This window comes from Rana temporaria, chromosome 4 (genome assembly GCF_905171775.1).
Source record: "Rana temporaria chromosome 4, aRanTem1.1, whole genome shotgun sequence".
NCBI lineage: Eukaryota > Metazoa > Chordata > Amphibia > Anura > Ranidae > Rana > Rana temporaria.
The window spans coordinates 335,104,538-335,122,892 of record NC_053492.1 but is presented as its reverse complement, the minus strand read 5'-3'; the positions used below and the strand labels follow the sequence as shown (position 1 = coordinate 335,122,892).

General features: G+C 47.0%; 1 protein-coding gene across 2 annotated transcripts in view; it reads right to left on the bottom strand.

Moving 5' to 3' along the window:
- The window catches only part of MTR (5-methyltetrahydrofolate-homocysteine methyltransferase), a 1,155,773-nt gene that overhangs the window by 135,041 nt on the left and 1,002,377 nt on the right, over window positions 1–18,355 (bottom strand). For both annotated transcript variants that reach the window (XM_040350739.1, XM_040350741.1), the window contains one exon: window positions 1,722–1,820. In XM_040350739.1, the coding sequence (XP_040206673.1) occupies window positions 1,722–1,820 (99 nt within the window). The remainder of the gene's footprint in view (window positions 1–1,721; window positions 1,821–18,355) is intronic.

The window sequence follows — 18,355 nt, the reverse complement described above, 5'->3', positions numbered from 1 at the left end:
AGTTTTTGTTTTATTTAAATTGTATGTCCACTAACATTGAAAATGTTTAGGTCATTGAAAATCTACAAAAGATTTTTTTTTTTTTTTTTTTTTTTAACTGTGGGAAGTTACAAGCAGTAATATTGTCATTGGTGTCAGTTAACTTGGGAATTAATTTTTCCTTCGATGATAGCAATCCGTCCAGGCCCGACACAGCAAAGCAGCCCCAAACCATGATGCCACCACCACCATACTTCACAGTTGGGATGAGGTTTTGATGTTGGTGTGCTGTTCCTCTTTCTCCACACATAGTGTTGTGTGTTTCTTCCAAAGGACTCAACTTTGGTTTCATCTGTCCACAGAATATTTTGCCAATACTGCTGTAGAACATCCAGGTGCTCTTGTGTAAACTGTACCATGCAGCAATGTTTTTTTTTGGACAGCAGTGGCTTCCTCTGTGGTATCTCCCCATGAAATCCATTCTTGTTTAGTGTTTTACGTATCATAGATTCGCTAACAGGGATGTTAGCATATGCCATATACTTTTGTAAGTCTTTAGCTGACACTCGAAGATTCTTATTTACCTCATTAAGCAGCACCTCATTGAGCAGTCATCTTTACAGAACGGCCACTCCTAGGGAGAGTAGCAGCAGTGCTGAACTTTCTCCATTTATAGACAATTTGTCTTACCGTGGACTGATGAACAGCAAGGCTTTTGGAGATACTTTTCTTACTCGTAGGTCTTCTGAGAGCTCTTTTGTGCGAGGCATCATTCACATCAGGCAATGCTTCTTGTGAAAAGCAAACCCAGATCTGGTGTGTGTTTTTTTATAGGGCAGCTGTAACCAACACCTCCCATCTCATTGGATTGGTCTTCAGTTGGCTGACACCTCACTCCAATTAGCTCTTGGAGATGCCATTAATTTAGGGGGTTCACATACTTTTTCCACCTGCACTGTGAATGTTTACATGGTGTGTTCAATAAAAACATGGAAACATTTATTTCTTTGTGTGTTATTAGTTTAATCAGACTGTGATTGTCTATTGTCGTGACTTAGATAAAGATCAGATCACATTTTATGACCAATTTGTGCAAAAATCCATATCATTCCAAAAGGGTTCACATACTTTTTCTTGCAACTGTGTGTGTATAATATATATATATATATATATATATATATATATATATATATATATATATATACACACACACACACATATACATACACACACACAGTATATAAATAAAAAGCAAAAAAATAAATAAAAATAAAAGCCAAACATAGTTGTCATTTTCTCTTTCTTCTCTCTCTTTTGTTCTGCTCTGTTTTACTGTATTTTATGCTTAACTGCAATGTTTCATTGTTACTGTGTTTTATCAAGTTTTCTTTGCAATTCTGTAATTCTTTTACACTTTACTGTGGCTAAAGGTAGTTGTAGTTCGTGCATTTACAGAAAACTGTGAATGAATTACATGGCTGTATGGGCAGAGCTATTTTCAAATTGTGACAGCAGTTGCGGGGAGAAGGTCCCCCTGCTTGCTGTCACCAGGGGGAGAGGATGCAGCTGCTGGCATATGTTACGCATTCCACCCCAAATATGGGGTGTTACAAGTAACATATTACAAAAGGTGAACTTATTTTTTGAAACACAATATTTTTCCAAGACATTCCCAGTGAAAGCATGCAAAGAGTCAGAAATCTTATCGGAGATTAGAAAATAAGCTTGGCCAGCAAATTTACCTTCATGGAATCATAATGTTCTTGACGGATGTCTTCATACTCATCTGTTAGTTCTTCAATTAAATCATCTCTAGCGTCCTCATCCAAAAGTTGAGAACACTGATAGAAAAACAATGACATTTTTACATTATACATTTTGAAAAACATGTCTATTGGTTAAGTTTTCAATTTGTAACAATGACAACAATTATGTGGAAGGTTTAATTAGTAGGTATTAAATAACTGTTGTTTTTTTTCCCCCTACCTTAAACCTTTTCGCACAAAAAACGTTTACTATACAATTCTGTGTCCTAAATTAATCACTTAAAAAATTCAAATCTAAAAGTGAACTGGAAAAAATAGGATTTTTGTACTCACCGTAAAATCCATTTCTCTTCCGTTCATGGACGGACACAGCAGCATTGACCTTAGGGTTATATAGCCTTCCTTTCACTAGGCAGAAAAAACAGCACTTTAAGTGTTAAAACACTTCTCACAGTACAGCACCTCCCAGGGGGCGGGTCCCCCGGGTACATCCCACTCTCTGCATCATGCAGTCCCAGTTCATGCAGTCCCAGTTCGTAAACAAGCAGTACAAACAAAGGAGGGGTGGGTGCTGTGTCTGTCCATGAACTCAGAGAAATGGATATTACGGTGAGTACAACAATCCTATTTTCTCTTCCGTTCATGGACGGACACAGCAGCATTGACCTGAGGGGTGGGAAAAAAACACAGAAAACCAAGCTTCACCCCAAACAAACCAGAGTACCTCAACGGAGGAACTTCAACCTTAAAACAGCCGCCTGTAAAACCTTGCGGCCAAAGGAGGCATCCAAAGATGCACCCACCTCCACCTTGTAAAACTTAGAGAAGGTGTGGATTGACGACCATGTCGCTGCCTTACATACCTGTAAAACAGACACTTGATGGCGGAATGCCCAAGAGGCACTGAACGCCCTGGTCGAATGCGCTGTAACCTGAAAGGGGGGCGCCCGCCCCTTTAGGGCATAGGCCTGGAGCACAACCTGTCTGATCCACCTAGAAATGGTGGCCGACGAGACCGCCAGACCTTTCTTAGGACCAGTCACCGACACGAACAGTGAGTCCGACTTCCGAAACGGAGCGGTAGCAGACAAGTACACCCGTAGGGCTCGAACCACATCCAAGGAATGTAACGTGGCTTCCTTCGGCCGAGGACATAAGGATGGAAGAACAACGTCCTCATTAATGTGAAAAGCCAAAACAACCTTTGGGAGGAATGACGGCTGCGGCCGCAGCACCACATTATCCTTATGGATGACTAAGTAATGAGCCTTGCAAGACAAGGCCAGTTCAGATACCCATCTAACCGAGGTAATTGCCACCAGAAAAACCACCTTCTGGGACAGAGTCAACAAAGGAATCTTTCGAATGTCTTCAAACGAACCCCCTGCACAAACGTACGCACCAAGAAGTGCACCACCAAGGGTCGCTGAAAGTAGACGGCTAAAGCCGAAATCTGACTCTTAACCGTACTTAAGGCGAGAGCCTGATCCACTCCACGCTGTAAGAACAGCAGAATCCGGGACATCACGTATGTACGGGGGTGCCATTTCATCTCTTCACACATAGAGATGTAGGCCTTCCACGTACGATGGTAGATCTTTTGTGAAGTAGACTTCTGTGCTCGTAGCATGGTAGAGATCACCGAGCCCGACAGGCCTCGGTCCTTCAGCACCTGGCTCTCAACAGCCACACCGTTAAAGCCAGCAACTGTAAAGCAGGGTGAAAGACCAGGGGCGGCGCGACCAGGATTATTGGTATCCCCTTGGCTTCCACTCTGCGCAGCAGGAAAGGAAGAAGCTTCAGAGGAGGGAAGGCGGAAATTAGGCGATAGTGACCCCATGGTGCCACCAACGCGTCTGGACGCGTCCGCCCATGGGTCTCTTGACCTGGCCACGAACCGTGACACCGATTGAGACGGGACGCCAGAAGATCCACGTCTGGAGTGCCCCACTTGTGGAATAAACTTCCGGAACACGTCCGGGTGTAGCGACCGTTCTCCTTGGTCTAGCGTTTGGCAACTTAGGTAGTTGGCTTGCCAGTTCAGCACCCCTGGAATGTACACGTACCTTTCGGCCCACTGGAGGATGTGCGCGACTTCCGTTGCTGCAGCCGATGATTGACGTACGCCACGGCCGTGGCGTTGTCGGACTGGATCCTGACCGGTCAACCCTGCAGACCCAGAGACCATATGGAGAGGCACAGCTTGATCACCCGGAGCTCCAGGACATTGATTGGTAGGCGGGCCTCCTCCTGAGTCCAGCGCCGAAGAGGTTGGCATCCGTCGTGACCACCGTCCAGTGGCACGGCAGAAACTATTTCCCGGTCCGAAGTACCGGAGCTGTCAGCCACCACACTAGGGAGGACCTGACCAGTCGACCCACCCGAATCTGGTAATCCAGAGACAAAGTAAGCTTGTCCCAACGTGACAGAATCTCTTTCTGCAACACCCGAGTGTGGAATTGAGCATACGGAACCGGCTCGAAAGAGGCCACCATCAGACCCAGCACTCTCATGCAAAAGCGAAGTGACGCCCACTTCTGGGTCGCCAACCGCTGCACCGCAGACTGCAGTGTCTGTAGTTTTTCCGTTGGGAGGAAAACCCTTGCCTCTGAGGAGTCTAGGACTAACCCCAAGTATTCCAGCCGCTGAGACGGTACCAGTACTGACTTCTGGGTATTCAGTAGCCAACCGAATTCTCGGAGGGTCTGACAGGTGATAGCCACATCCTCTTCTAATTCTGAGCTTGAAGAAGCTCTCAGAAGAAGGTCGTCCAGGTATCCTACGAAAGCGATCCCGCGCTGCCTCAGCAGGGCCAGAATCGGAGCGAGCACCTTGGTGAAAACCTGTGGTGCCGAGGCCAGACCGAACGGGAGGGCCACAAATTGAAAGTGGTCCTCTCCGACCGCAAAACGCAGAAATCTCTGGTGTTTTGCGCATATGGGGATATGCAGGTACACGTCCCTGATATACAAGGATGCTAGAAAATCCCCCTGATGGAGCGCTGCCACTACTGAGCGGATCAACTCCATCCTGAATTTTTGAACCTTGACAAAACAATTGAGGGCCTTGAGGTCCAGGATTGGACAGACCCCTTCCTTCTTGGGGACTACAAACAGATTGGAGTAAAACCCCTGAAACCGTTCCGTTGAGGGAACCGGTACAATCACTCCCCTGACCAGCAGATCCTGGACAGCCCCTGACAGAGCCTTCCGGCGTTCCGGAGGAAGCTGGAGGTTGGAAGGAAAAAATATGTTTGGTGGACAAGAGAGAAACTAATCTTGTACCCCGAGGAAACTACTTCGCAAACCCATCGGTCGGAAAGAAGATACCTCCACCGAACCGCAAATTCGCGAAGCCGGCCCCCCACCCGAGAAATGCGGGCGGGGGCAGACCTTCATGCAGAGGCAGGCTTGTCGGGCTTGCGGTACCAGGTGGGCTTTTGCCCTTCAGCAGGCGCCTTAGCGCCCTGAAAACATTTTCCTGCCGCACTTGGCGGGCGAAAAAAAGATTGAGGGTACTAAAGGAGGGCCCTTGCTTACGGCAAGGCTCCTTACCCTTTCCAGAATGCGGGAGCAGAGTGCTCTTACCGCCTGTGGCATCTTTTATGATGTCATCCAGAGACGCCCCAAAAAGCCGTTCACCCTTAAAAAGGGCAAGTCCACCAAGGTCTTTTTAGAAGACTGGTCTGCAGACCAACACTTCAGCCACACAAGGCGGCCTAGCACCACCGCTTATCCAGGGCCGACTCACAGACAAACTTTAGGCCCTGCACCAACTGGTCGGCCAGGTCCACACAGGCCTCAGGAGCATTATGTGCCTCCAGCTCCTGCAGCAAGGACTTTGCCAGTTTGGTAAGTGTCTACGACACCAGAGCCCCGGCCAGGACCGGTCTCACTGCCGACCCCACAACTGTGAACATGGAGCGGGCCACAGCCTCAGCTCTCCTATATGTGGGGTCCTTAAAAGCAGGAGCCCCTTCCAAAGGCAATGTTTCCAAAGGCCTTGTTTAGTCTGGACACAGGGGGGTCCGCTAACGGAGGAGATACCCACTTTTTTAGGAAATCCTCCTCAAACGGTTAACGGACCGCAAAGTATTTTGGAACAGCAAAAACCTTCTGTGGCCAATCCCATTCCTTGTACAACAGTTTGTCCAGCAATGGAACACAAGGAAAACACTTTCGTGGTGCGGGGTGGCTTGCGGAACCCAAAAGGGACCAGCATCTCTAATGCCTCCGCCGAATCCTCAAGTTTGAGTATCCCGCACCGCAGCGATAAGAGCGCCAACAAACGCCTTATCATGCGCTGACCCTGAAGCAGAGTCATCCTCACTGTCCGTGTGGGCTAAGCCTGCATCATCTGATATGACGGAAACAGGGCCAGACGCAGTAGCAGGGCCCGATTCCGTGTCAGAGACATCCCCAGAAGAAGGTGTAGGGAGGGGGGTTTACCCCCCTTCTGGCCACTCGCCGCTTCAATCCTGGCAACAAACGCCTCAAGGACTCCCGTCATAGCATCCACCGAGGCCGCAAGAACAGGGGCACTAAGGGTTAACCTTGGCATGCTTGGGGTAGAAGCCTCCGGTTCGGACGCCATGCTGACCCACCGTAAATGCCACCCTTGTACTGCAAGGCAAGACCCACAGGCCACCCTCCCGGCCGCAACAGAGAGCAGGGGACCCCCCAGAGGACTCACCACCCGCCCAGGCTGTAGTGCTGCTGAGAAGCTGAAAACGCTGTCCGTGCTGTGCCGTCCCTCAGGAAGTGTGCCGAGAGCCTTGGCACCGTTATTCTGGGCACTAGAGGCCAAAACCCTTTCCAAGATGGCCGCCAACATGCAGAAAAAGCATGCAGGCTACAAGAAAATGGCCGCTGATTCAATAGGAGCGCGTCACCGGCAAAATGGCGGCCATACACGTGCTTTAAAACATAGTGACAAAAAAACAGCGCAACACAGCAAATGCACCAGACCCTGCAGGTCCCCCCCCAGCACACACGACATCATAAAAGACAAAAAACAGCACCCCACAGCAGCGCAGCCCCCCGGCAGTAACGGTGCCCCCCAGGCGGACCCCCCACCTGACGGCCGTCACCTGAAATGCAGGGAAGAAGGGAGAGGAAGGGAGATAGTAAAGCAGGGCAGACCCTCGATCGACCGCCCCAGGAATGCACCAGCCGAACCACCATGCCAAGGCAAGGGGATACTACTTACCCATCCTGTGACCACCGGCTGGAGGCATTCCAGACAGACCCAACGTCCGCAGTAGACACGGCATGGCTGTCGGCCCGGCACACTGTGACTCAGCCATATAGTCTGGTCATATGTGTGCCCTGTAGCATATAGCTCACCGGCCACCCCTGGAGCAACGGGGCATGTCATGGACGGCCCAGCACATAGCTAAAGGCCGGCACTTACTCGATGGCCTAACATGGGGGGACTACAGATCCAGCCTGTCACCCAGTCGGCAGTTGATTGTAGATCCCAAGATCCAAAAATGCAGGAAAAACTAAATAAAAGCGACAAAATCACAGAAAAAAACCTCCAGAGCACATGGGCCCAGAGGAGCCATGTCTTCTCCTAACAATAGGCAGAAAAAAACAGGGACTGCATGATGCAGAGAGTGGGATGTACCTGGGGGACCCGCCCCCTGGGAGGTGCTGTACTGAGAGAAGTGTTTTAACACTTGAAGTGCTGTTTTTTCTGCCTAGTCTCTCCTGAAAGGAAGGATATATAACCCTAAGGTCAATGCTGCTGTGTCCGTCCATGAACAGAAGAGAAAATTCTATGTTTTCTACACACAGTGTAACTAAAGCTACCCCTTCAGTATCCGATTACAATCCCTTACCCAAAATGATAAACAAAATGTATCTGTAGATTACATATCTTGGGGTACAGTAGAGGACATCGGCTACCTATTTATACACCATGGGTTAAAGGCTTTTACCTGATTGGACCAACCCCCCACTCCGCAATTCCTTAATAGGGATAATATTGAAATTGCCCCAAATAGTCCACAATGGATCAAAACTGACATGGTCCAGGCACATCTAAACAAAAAATTGTGAATAAAGCATCTGGACCTCACACCTAAGGGTCCTCTGTTACGTCTAAGCCATTAATAATCAATAATCAATATTAATAATCTAGTAATCAATTAGACTAGAAGCTAATGCCAGAAGCTTCTTACCACCAAGGGCTTGTAGATCACACATGGATAGCCCAAGGATAGTGACTGACTGTTTTCCCCCAAGCTTTCTCAGGCTTCCTACCAGATTTCCCCATGGTTTGAACCTTGCGATCGCCTGCTGCTTATGATGAGGGGGAGGAAGTATTCAGGTTGCGGACGGGTGTCCAAGTCCTCTAGCCTGCCTCGCTAGATGCTGTCGGGAGCCTCAAGGGCCACATGTCCCGCTCATTTCAGTTTGTTGTTCAACTGAGTTGTACAGTTTATAGGTCAGTTTATAGGTCACATTAAAGGTGGAATAAATTCTTATCATTTAATTTCATCTTTGTCTCATTTTTTTTACATTACAGAAACCTGACATTTTAACAGGGGTGTGTAGACTTTTTATAGCCACTATATATTAAAAGTCCTTTTAATAAACATATATTTAGGTATTACAGTACATCCAGAAATAATTCACAGCGCTTCAAGTATAACTAAAGGCAAAACTTTGTTTTTGTTCTGGATAGAGTGGCGAGGAATTAGAAGGCTTGTCAACTTTTATCAATGTCTTTGCCCCCCGTTAAGCAGATTAATTCTATTTACCATTGAAAGGGGAATTAAAGAAAAAGAAAAAGAAAAATCGCAATGTTGGGTTGTCACCAGAAACGTAATAGAGGAGAATCTTCCAATTGGGACACTAGTTCTAGTGACTTAGGGGTCCCTAAGGTATTCTCTTAATTTGCAGGTATTTCCTCTCACTTGCTGTTTGGCTATGAGACAGAAAGTGAAGGGGAATCACCACAATGGCACACAAATCGAGAAACAAAAAATATTCCAAAATTGATTCAATTAATTATTTTTGTCAATATTCTACAAACAATACCCCATGATGACAATGTGAAAAAAGTGTGTTTAAAATCTTTTCAAATTTATATAAAAAAAAAAAAAAAAAATACATTGTACATAAGTATTCAAAGCCTTTGCCATGACACACAGCATTGAGCTCAGGTGCATCCTTCTTTCACTGATCATCCTTGAGATGTTTCTACAAGTTGATTGGAGTTGACCCTGTGGTAAATTCAGTTGATTGGACATGATTTGGAAAGGCACACACCTGTCTATATAAAGGTACCACGGTTAACAGTAAATGTCAGCACACAAACCAAGCCATGATGTCCACATAATTTTATGGAGATCTCCAAGACCGGATTGTATATTGGTTTGTGCGCTGACATTCACTGTTAACTGTGGTACCTTATATAGACAGGTGTGTGCCTTTCCAAATCATGTCCAATCAACTCAATTAACCACAGGGTCGACTACAATCAAGTTGTAGAAACATCTCAAGGATGATCAGTGAAAACAGGATGCACCTGATCTGGGGAAGGGTACAGAAAAAGTTCTGCAGCATTTAAGGTCCCAATGAGCACAGTGGTCTTAATTATCCATAAATGGAAGAAATTTGGAGCCACCAGGACTCTTCCTAGAGTGGACTACCTGGCAAAACTAAGCGATAAGGTAGAAGAGCCTTAGGGAGGTGACCAAGAACCTGATGATCTGACAGAGCTTCAGCGTTTCTCTGAAGAGAGGAGAACATTCCAGAAGAACAACCATCTCTACATCACTCCACCAATCAGGCCTGTGTGGTAGAGTGACCAGACAGAAGCCACTCCTCAGTAAACAAAAAACACATGATAGCCTGCCAAAAGGCACCTGAAGGACTCTCAGACCATGAGAAACAGAATTATCTGGTCTGATAAAACGAAGATTGAGCTCTTTAGCCTGAATGGCAATATTTAGGTCTGACAGAAACCAGGCACCACTCATCACCTGGCCAATACCATCCCTACAGTGAAGCATGGTGGTGGTATCATGATGCTGTGTGGCAGGAACATTTAGGCCAATATGTATTTCCGCTACAGATTTTTGCTATAAAACATATCCAATAAAAAAAAAAAATCATCATCAATTTAGGCCAATATGTATTTTTTTTCTACAGATTTTTGGTAAATAATAAAATTGAAAATCTCAATAAGCGGATATTGATTAGTTTGCACAAACCCTATAGCGTCTACAAACTATGGGATATATTTATGGACACCGACACTTTTCAACACTTTTTTGGGGATCAGTGACACTATTACAGTGGTCAGTGCTAAAAATATGCAGTCACTGAACTAATGACACTGGCTGGGAAGGGTTTAAAGCAGAGTTGCCCCCAAAAGTGGAACTTTTGCTCATCTGTCTCCTCCCCCCCTTTGATGCCACATCAAGGGGGGTGGGGGGAACCTGTGTCCCCATTTCTGATGGACCTAGCCTCGTGAGGTATGTCAGAAGTCCAGCTCCCTTCCCCTTCCCCCACCGCCGGGCCAGTAAGAGCGCAGCGTGCTTCGCGCATGCACTGTATTGACCCGGCCGTGAAAGCCACAATGCTTCATCGCCGGGTTTCCTTGCGGGCAATGATGGCAACAGCACCCGGTATTACTGGACTCCAGGACAGGTACTTACCACTTCTCCTAATATTAAAAGTCAGCAGTTAAAGTATGTGTAGCTGCTGGCTTTGAATTTTTTGAGGGCTGGTCGGAAATCTGTTTTATCAGGGACAATCAAAGGGTTAACTGTGTGCCTAGCTACTATTTTACTACTGTGGAGAGGTGCTTTGACTAGAGGAAGGCATTTATCCGTGTCTTTGCTTTTCCGGAACATAGGATCAATGACTTCTTTACTGAAAGAACAACAATCTGCCTTGTTTACATACAAATCACAGCTGGGGCGAGCTGGCACACACTTAGAATATTGGTATTGATGAACACAGAACAGAAATGAGAATTCTTCAAAATGACTGTGTGCAAAAACACTGCAAATATATTCCTGTGTGTAACAAGTTTCAATGGCTAACAATAATTGATATGTGGCTCACGGCCAAAGGTAAAAGCGCTATAAATAACAAGAAAACTGAAAAATGAATCTTACCGGAATTTTCCTTTCCTGGTGCCTATCCATGGCAGCATACCTGTGATAAGCTCTGCTGAGGACTCCTCCCCTCAGGGTAGTGAATAAATTATAAAAGTGGGACCCATACCCCCCCCCTCCCATAGCATTGTCTTTTTACATTGAATACCAAGGGAGGGACATGTATGCTGCCATTGATAGCCACCAGGAAAGGAAAATTACGGTATGTACGATACAATTTTCAGTTTTCCTGGTGCCTCTATGGCAGCATACCTGTGATAAAATAAATAGCTACAAACTGGATGGGCAATGCTCATAGAGAAAAAAAAAAAATAAGGAATCAAAAGAGCTGAATCAATTGCCCTTCTTCCGAACTCCACTGAAGCGAGTGCCCCTGGATCAATTCTATAATGTCGCATGAACGTGTTCGGAGAAGACCAAGTAGCGGCTTTGCATATTGTCTCTACAGAGGCATTAGTCCTTGCCGCCCAAGATGAAGAAATTGCCCTAGTTGAGTGTGCTTTAACCGCCGGATGATCCATTCCTTGGATCAGCTTACAAATCCATGAGGCAATAGTTCTTGAAGCTGCTTCCTTCCTTCTGTTCTTACCCAAAGGAAGTATAAACAATCTGTTTGATGCTCTAAAGCAGGCATATCCAAAGTCCGGCCTGTGGGCCAAATCGCGCCCCACACTCCGATTTCGGACAGCCCGTCTGGTGATCTTGACATGGATATCTTTTGTGGCCCGCAATTAATCCCTGAGCGACAGGGGCCACAAAAAGATAGGTATGCTGGCTGCCTTGGAGGAGAGGGACCAGTTCCGTGCAAACAGGAGAGTGTTTCCTGTTTACACAGCGTTCTGTGTAAAAGGAAGTCTCGTCTCCTGTGCTGCCATTGGACAACTGTTCTGTCCATCACAGGAGGCGTGACTTTCAATTAAAGAGGCCCGCCAAGAAAACAGGAGTTTCTCCTGTTTGTCTGTTGGCGCTCGTCCCGCCCCATCCCAGTCTCCTCTGCGGGCTGCACTGACAGCAATGGTGAGTCTGCATTCATGGAAATGTAGTGGGTGCTGCATTCATGGCAATATACTGGGGGTGCTGCATTCATGGCAATATACGGGGGGTGCTGCATTCATGGTAATACGGTGGGTGCTGCATTCATGGCAATACGGTGGGTGCTGCATTCATGGCAATACGGTGGGTGCTGCATTCATGGCAATACGGTGGTTACTGCATTCATGGCAATACGGTGGGTGCTGCAGATGGGCACTGATTAGGCTGCATTCATGGGCACTGACCCTTATTTAGCTTCACAGTTCTTTATTAAAAATTGAAGATTTGTTTTCCTGAAACATCCTTTTTAAAGTGAAAGTGCGTGTTATAAGCCAATAAATACGGCATATCCAAATAACACGCCCAAGCTCATCTCTTCACCACAGCCACAAAGGCAAGATAATTCTTGTTGGGCAGTGTATTAGTGCTCGGACGAACTTTGACCAAATTTTAATGGTTTAAAGAATGTCAGGCAAAATGGTCGGCCCTCAACCATGTTTGCTTCATCAAATCTGGCCCTCTTTGAAACAAGTTTGGACACCCCTGCTCTAAAGGGTGCTGCAGCCTGTAGGTAACATCTTAAAATTCTGGATATGTCCAACTCATGTAGTGAACCCGAGTGCAGATCTGGAAAAGTAGGAAGCACCCACACTTCCGAGACAGTGGATCAACAAGAAATTTTAAGGAAAAAACCTTGGACTTTCCGTAGTTCCACTCTATCCGGAAAAAAAAAAAAAAAATAATATGTGTTCGTCTTCTGCTCCCAGGCCCTCGTCCCTGAAGTAACTGCAATTGAAGAGGCAGTCTTGAGCGTTAGGTTCCATATAGAAGAGGATTCTGCTGGGGCGAAAGGCTGAGACATCAGACAGTCCAGAACGAATAACAGATCTGAGAAGAAACCTCAAGATTAGAGGTTTGGGGGGGAAACATAAGCTGTCTTACATTGCCACAGGCTCGAGGGGGCATCCACCACCTCCGCCTGAGAATGAGGCAGGCAACAGAGGAATCTTGGTAATTTGGCGTTTACTGATGAAATCGGAAAGATAGACTTCTGGAGAATTTTAGAGACCCATGATCCGGCTGAATATCGAGGGGTGAAGGGACCACATGTTGCTGTCTTAAATTCAGAGACAGATGATCTGCTTCCTCATTCAGGTGACCGGGAAGGTAGATTGTTTTCCAACCCAGCAGGTTCCCCTCCGCCCACAGCATAATGGGCTCCACCTCTCTCAGTAAATGGATGCTGTGAGTTCTCCCCTGCTGTTGGATATACGACACTGCTGCCCTATTGTCCAAGCGCAACATGACCAGTTTCTGCTGTAGATGATCTCTCAGGCTCACTAGGGCTAGATAGGCCACCCATATCTCCAGGATGTTGGAGACCACTCCCACAGTGGGGAAGTCCCATCTGCATTGTACTGCGAGATGATCGCAGTATGCTCCACAACCCCTCGAACTTGCATCAGTAGTAAGAATGATCCAGGAGGAGGGGGGCAGAGCCAGCGCACGGCATGTGCGGGACAGGAGCTCCATCTGCAGACTAGTAATCCTGTAGTGATCCTGGGCCGGCGGCACCTGCTTTTGGCACAGACCTGCCAGGGATGTGTGCGGGGACCCCCGGGGAACCTCTGGGGATGGTAAAGTACGGGCCCCCCCTGGCCTAAAACGCCTGGGGAACGGCTGGCAAAATTCGCCTGGGGCTCTAAAAATAGCACCGGATCACAGGAGGAGGAGGAATGGCCGTTGCTGCAGAGATCCATGGAAGCCCCTCAGCAGGCATTCCCCCCCTGGACAGGGGGGAGTCCTGAGCCACAAAGGGAAGATGTGATGAGGAGGGGGAGATCGCTGGACAGATTGAGAGATCGCAGGGCCAGAGCTGACAGGGAAGTGAAGGGGGAGGATGAGCTGTCCCTGACCCAGATCATGGCTGCCATACAAGGCTGTCAGAATAAGCTGATAGACCATTTTGAGGAGCTCAGCGTGGAATTCTCCTTCATGAAACATGACATGCAGAAACTCAGGGAAAAGGCACAGACTACTGATCAACACATTGCTTCCCTGGAGGATACAGTCAGGCCTTTGGACACAGCTGCGCAGGTGGCTAAGAAAACTTTCTAAACATACTTTAAAGATGGCCGACATGGAAGGAACAACATAAGGCTGGTGGGGTTCCCTGAGGGGGTGGAGGGGAGACACCCAGAAGAATTTCTAGAGAAATGGCTGATTGAACACATGGCTCCAGACACCTTCACTAAAATGTTTGCCATTGAAAGGGCACACCGTATCCCAGGCCGGGCGTCTCCAAACGGTGCCCCCCCCCCGATCTATGATAGCAAAAGTATTGCACTTCCGTGACCAGAATATCCTGAGGGGGGCTAGAACAGGCCCTGAACTGACTTTCAATGGCTATTGAATATCGATCTATCCTGACTTTTCAGCGTCCACCCAGAAGAAGAGGGCGTCTTCCCAACCTGTGAAAAAGAGATTGAGGGGTCTCGACCTGATTTATAGTATGCTGTATCCTGCTAAGCTGCGCGTTGTGGAGAATGGAAAAGCATACTTTTTCACTAATCCTACTGAGGTCTCTGAGTGGCTAGATGCCTACGGTCGCCCAAGAGATAGAGCTTATTCCCGGCCTCCCTGATGCAGTTTTGGTGTGGGGGGGGGGGGATTATGCAAAGAAGGACAGGGACAAAAATATAAATATTTATTTTTGTGTGTTTTTCCTTTTTTTGGGAGACCAAAATCTCTCTTGATTATCTCTTTATTGTTTTCCTGAGATGCTTCTCTCTCCCTGGCGGTTCTGCTAAGTGCAGCCTTCGGTACTTTTGTGAATGCTGCTGGCATGTACCTGTACTGTCTGCTGTGTCTGCAGACTGCTCTCTGCACTGCAAGCTGATACTTACAGTTTCTCAAACTGTTAAATAAGTTTTTTTTTGTGTTATTTTTTTCTCCTGGTCTTCCTGGCGAAAGAACAGTTTTTTGACTCACGGTGGAGGACATCAGCCTCTGGGTGATGTGCCCTGTGTGACAGTTTTAAGTCACACCTCTGTTACCTATTTGAACTAAGGCTCTAAGGTTATGGGAACAAAGTGCCTGGCAGGTTGGGGCTGGGTGCGGGGGATGTTGGGGTGTTTTTTCTGCTGGGGATTGTATGTTTCTATCTGGTTGAGATTGTCTTCATTCAGTTTGACTGCTTTGGGCCCTTCACAATACTGTTGCTACTCTGCTCTCTGTATGTGGGGGGAGGGGCCTGGAGCCCTGATTCTTTGGTTGGGTGTGTCCCGGAAAGGGGGTCCCCCAACTCATGTCTTTTTGCCATGGAGGCGAGTCTCAAGATTTTGGCCTGGAATGTCAGAGGCCTCAACTCCAAATTTAAACAATCATTGATCCTTGATTATATTAAAAAGTATAAACCACACCCAATTCTACTTTAGGAGACTCATTTCCAGGGCCCTCTCTCTAAAAATGGCTCATATTGCAGGGGCCTACCATGCCAGCTACTACTCCTATGCAAGGGGGGTTCTCCACCCTGGTCACCAAAGCTATGCCCATATTGATACATGCAGTTCGGACTGACACTAAGGGGAGGTATGTTATATTGGTGTTACAAGTGATGAATAGATTTCTAACGTTGGTAAATTTGTATGTGCCTCCTCCCTTTTCGCTAGGTCATCTGGATGATATGATACGAGCGACATTTGAGGTAGCGGAGGGGAGGATCTTCATCTTGGGCGATTTCAACTCTGTGTCAGACTCTGCTCTGGAAAGGCTGGGTGCAACATTTGGCACCCCAGTCACCCTCGCGGGTTGGATGTCTACTCATGGGTTCAGAGATGTTTGGCATTTTCATCATCCTGATATTAGGGAGTACTCCTGTTATTTGGAAACGCACAAGACACTCTCCAGAATAGACACTATCCTGACTGAGGGGGAGGGTATGGAACTGGTTAGGGCAGTTTCTTATTTGCCCAAGGCCCTGTCAGACCATTCACCAATCTTGTTGGAACTCAATCCGGGGCCGAAAACAGGTACACATCATTGGCGCATAGAGGCTAGTTGGCTTCAAGAGGACTATGTGCAGATTAAGTGTGCATTAAGGATATCAATCATTTTTGGGCTGAAAATGGTAATGCTACATCCTCTCTTCTTCAATGGGAGGCTTTTAAGACAACACTAAGGTTTTTTTTTTATAGCAGAGGTACATGGGTTTAAGAAACAGTTGGCTTCCACAGTGCAGCTTAAAGGGGTTGTAAAGGAAACCATGTTTTTTCATAATAAGCATCCTTTACCTGCAGACATTCCTCTCTTCACTTCCTCAGTGTTTTTGCTCAGAAGTTGCTCTATTTCTTCTCTGTTCTGTTCACTTCCTGCTTGTATGATTGTTACTCACCACCATGAAGGGAGGCTTTACTGCGGTGGTCAGTGACGTGCTCGCCCTCTCCTGGGAACTACATATGTGCGGAAGAATGCGCTCTACGTGCCACAATTCATACTGGGAAATGTAGTTCTAATATGAACGAGCGCCGCAAACCAGGAAGTGAATGAGAGAACAGAAACTAGAACACCAGAGGTGATATAGATGAAGGAATTTAATAGGTATGTACTCGTTTTTTAACAGAATCCTTACACTATTCTGTCTGTCTACCTTGCAGACATTAATTTTAGGCACAAATGTTTTTTCCTTTACAACTCCTTAAAAACCACTTAAGCCCCGGACCAAAATGCAGGTAAAGGACCAGGCCCCTTTTTGCGATTCGGCACTGCGTCGCTTTAACTGACAATTGCGCGGTCGTGCGACTTGGCTCCCAAACAAAATTGGCGCCTTTTTTTCCCCCACAAATACACATTGTTTATTGTGGAAATGACAGTTGCAGTTCGGGAGTTAACCACAGGGGGCGCTGAAGGGGTTATGTTTCACCTAGTGTGTGTTTACAACTGTAGGGGGGTGTGGCTGTAGGAGTGACGTCATCGATTGTGTCTCCCTATAAAGGGGATGACACGATCGATGCAGCCGCCACATTGAAGCACAGGGAAGCCGTGTTTACACGCGGCTCTCCCCGTTCTTCAGTTCCGGGGATCGATTGCGGGACCCCAGTGGCGATCGGACCGGGTCGCGGGTGTGCGCCCGCGACACACGGCTGGGTAGATGTACATGACGTGCCGGTACGTGCATCTGCCCAGACGTGCCATTCTGCTAATGTATATTTACAGGAGGAGGTCCTTAAGTGGTTAAGGAGACAGAGGTAACGCTAGCAGAGGCAGAGTATGTTAGGGACCCCACTAGTGAGAGATTGCTAACTCTGCGGGAGAGGACCAGGGAGTACCACAAAACTCAACCTTGCTCAACACAGGCGCATCTTTAAATTTGGGGACACATATGGTAGACTCCTGGCATACTTGGCACGGTCGGAATATGTACCGGTGTATGTAAAGTCATTATATGACAAAGGGTGGAAGTATCTATTACGGCTGATATTGTGAAAACTTTTGCTCAATTTTATGATAAACTATATAGGTCTTGCGCTCCTCCGGGGACGGAGGCGTTGGCAACCTACCTCACAGACATTGACCTACCTATGCTCTTTGTGAACCTCCAGACTACCCATGACAACTCCGGGACTAGAATAGTAGCCTCCTTAGACACAAAAAAGGCATTTGACTCCGTGGAGTGGGCATATCTGTTCCACCTTTTGGAGTCTTATGGCTTTGGCCCCATTTTCATCTCCTGGGTGAGGATCTTATATGCGGAGCCGCTGGTCAGAATAAGGGTAAATGGCATTATTTCAGACCCCTTCCCTATATATCGGGGGACCAGGCAGGAGTGCCCACTTCCACCCCTCCTGTTTGCCCTGGCCATAGAGCCTCTAGCGGTTAAGTTGAGATCTACTCCCAGTTTAATTGGTCTAAGACTTTGTTTGAGGAACAAGTGTCACTATGCAGATGACATGTTGCTATATCTGCAGGATCCAGGACTCTCGCTTTTCGGAGCCTTCCAGTTGATCCGGGAGTTTGGGGACTACTCCAGATTTCGAATCAATTGGACAAAATCGTCCCTGTTCCCTATTGACAACGTGGTGGTAATTCCGGCCGATTGTCCCATTCCTTTGTCTACCTCTTTCAAATATTTAGGGATAGAGGTTCAGCTCCCTATATCAAGGTTTCTGGAGACCAATTTGTCACCGATTATTGGGAATGTTAGGGAGAAGGTACAGAAATGGCAGAATTTGCCGATTACTTTGATGGGACGTATCAATCTGTTCAAGATGATTTTTCTTCCTAACTTTCTGTATATCCTCTATAATTCCCCGTTTTTTGTGGCATTACGGATCTTCAGAAACATTGACTCCATTATTGTGGATTTTTTTTGTGGGGTTCACGAGCCCCTAGGGTCTTTCTTGCAGTATTTAAGTTACCTGTTACCATGGGGGGCATGGCCCTC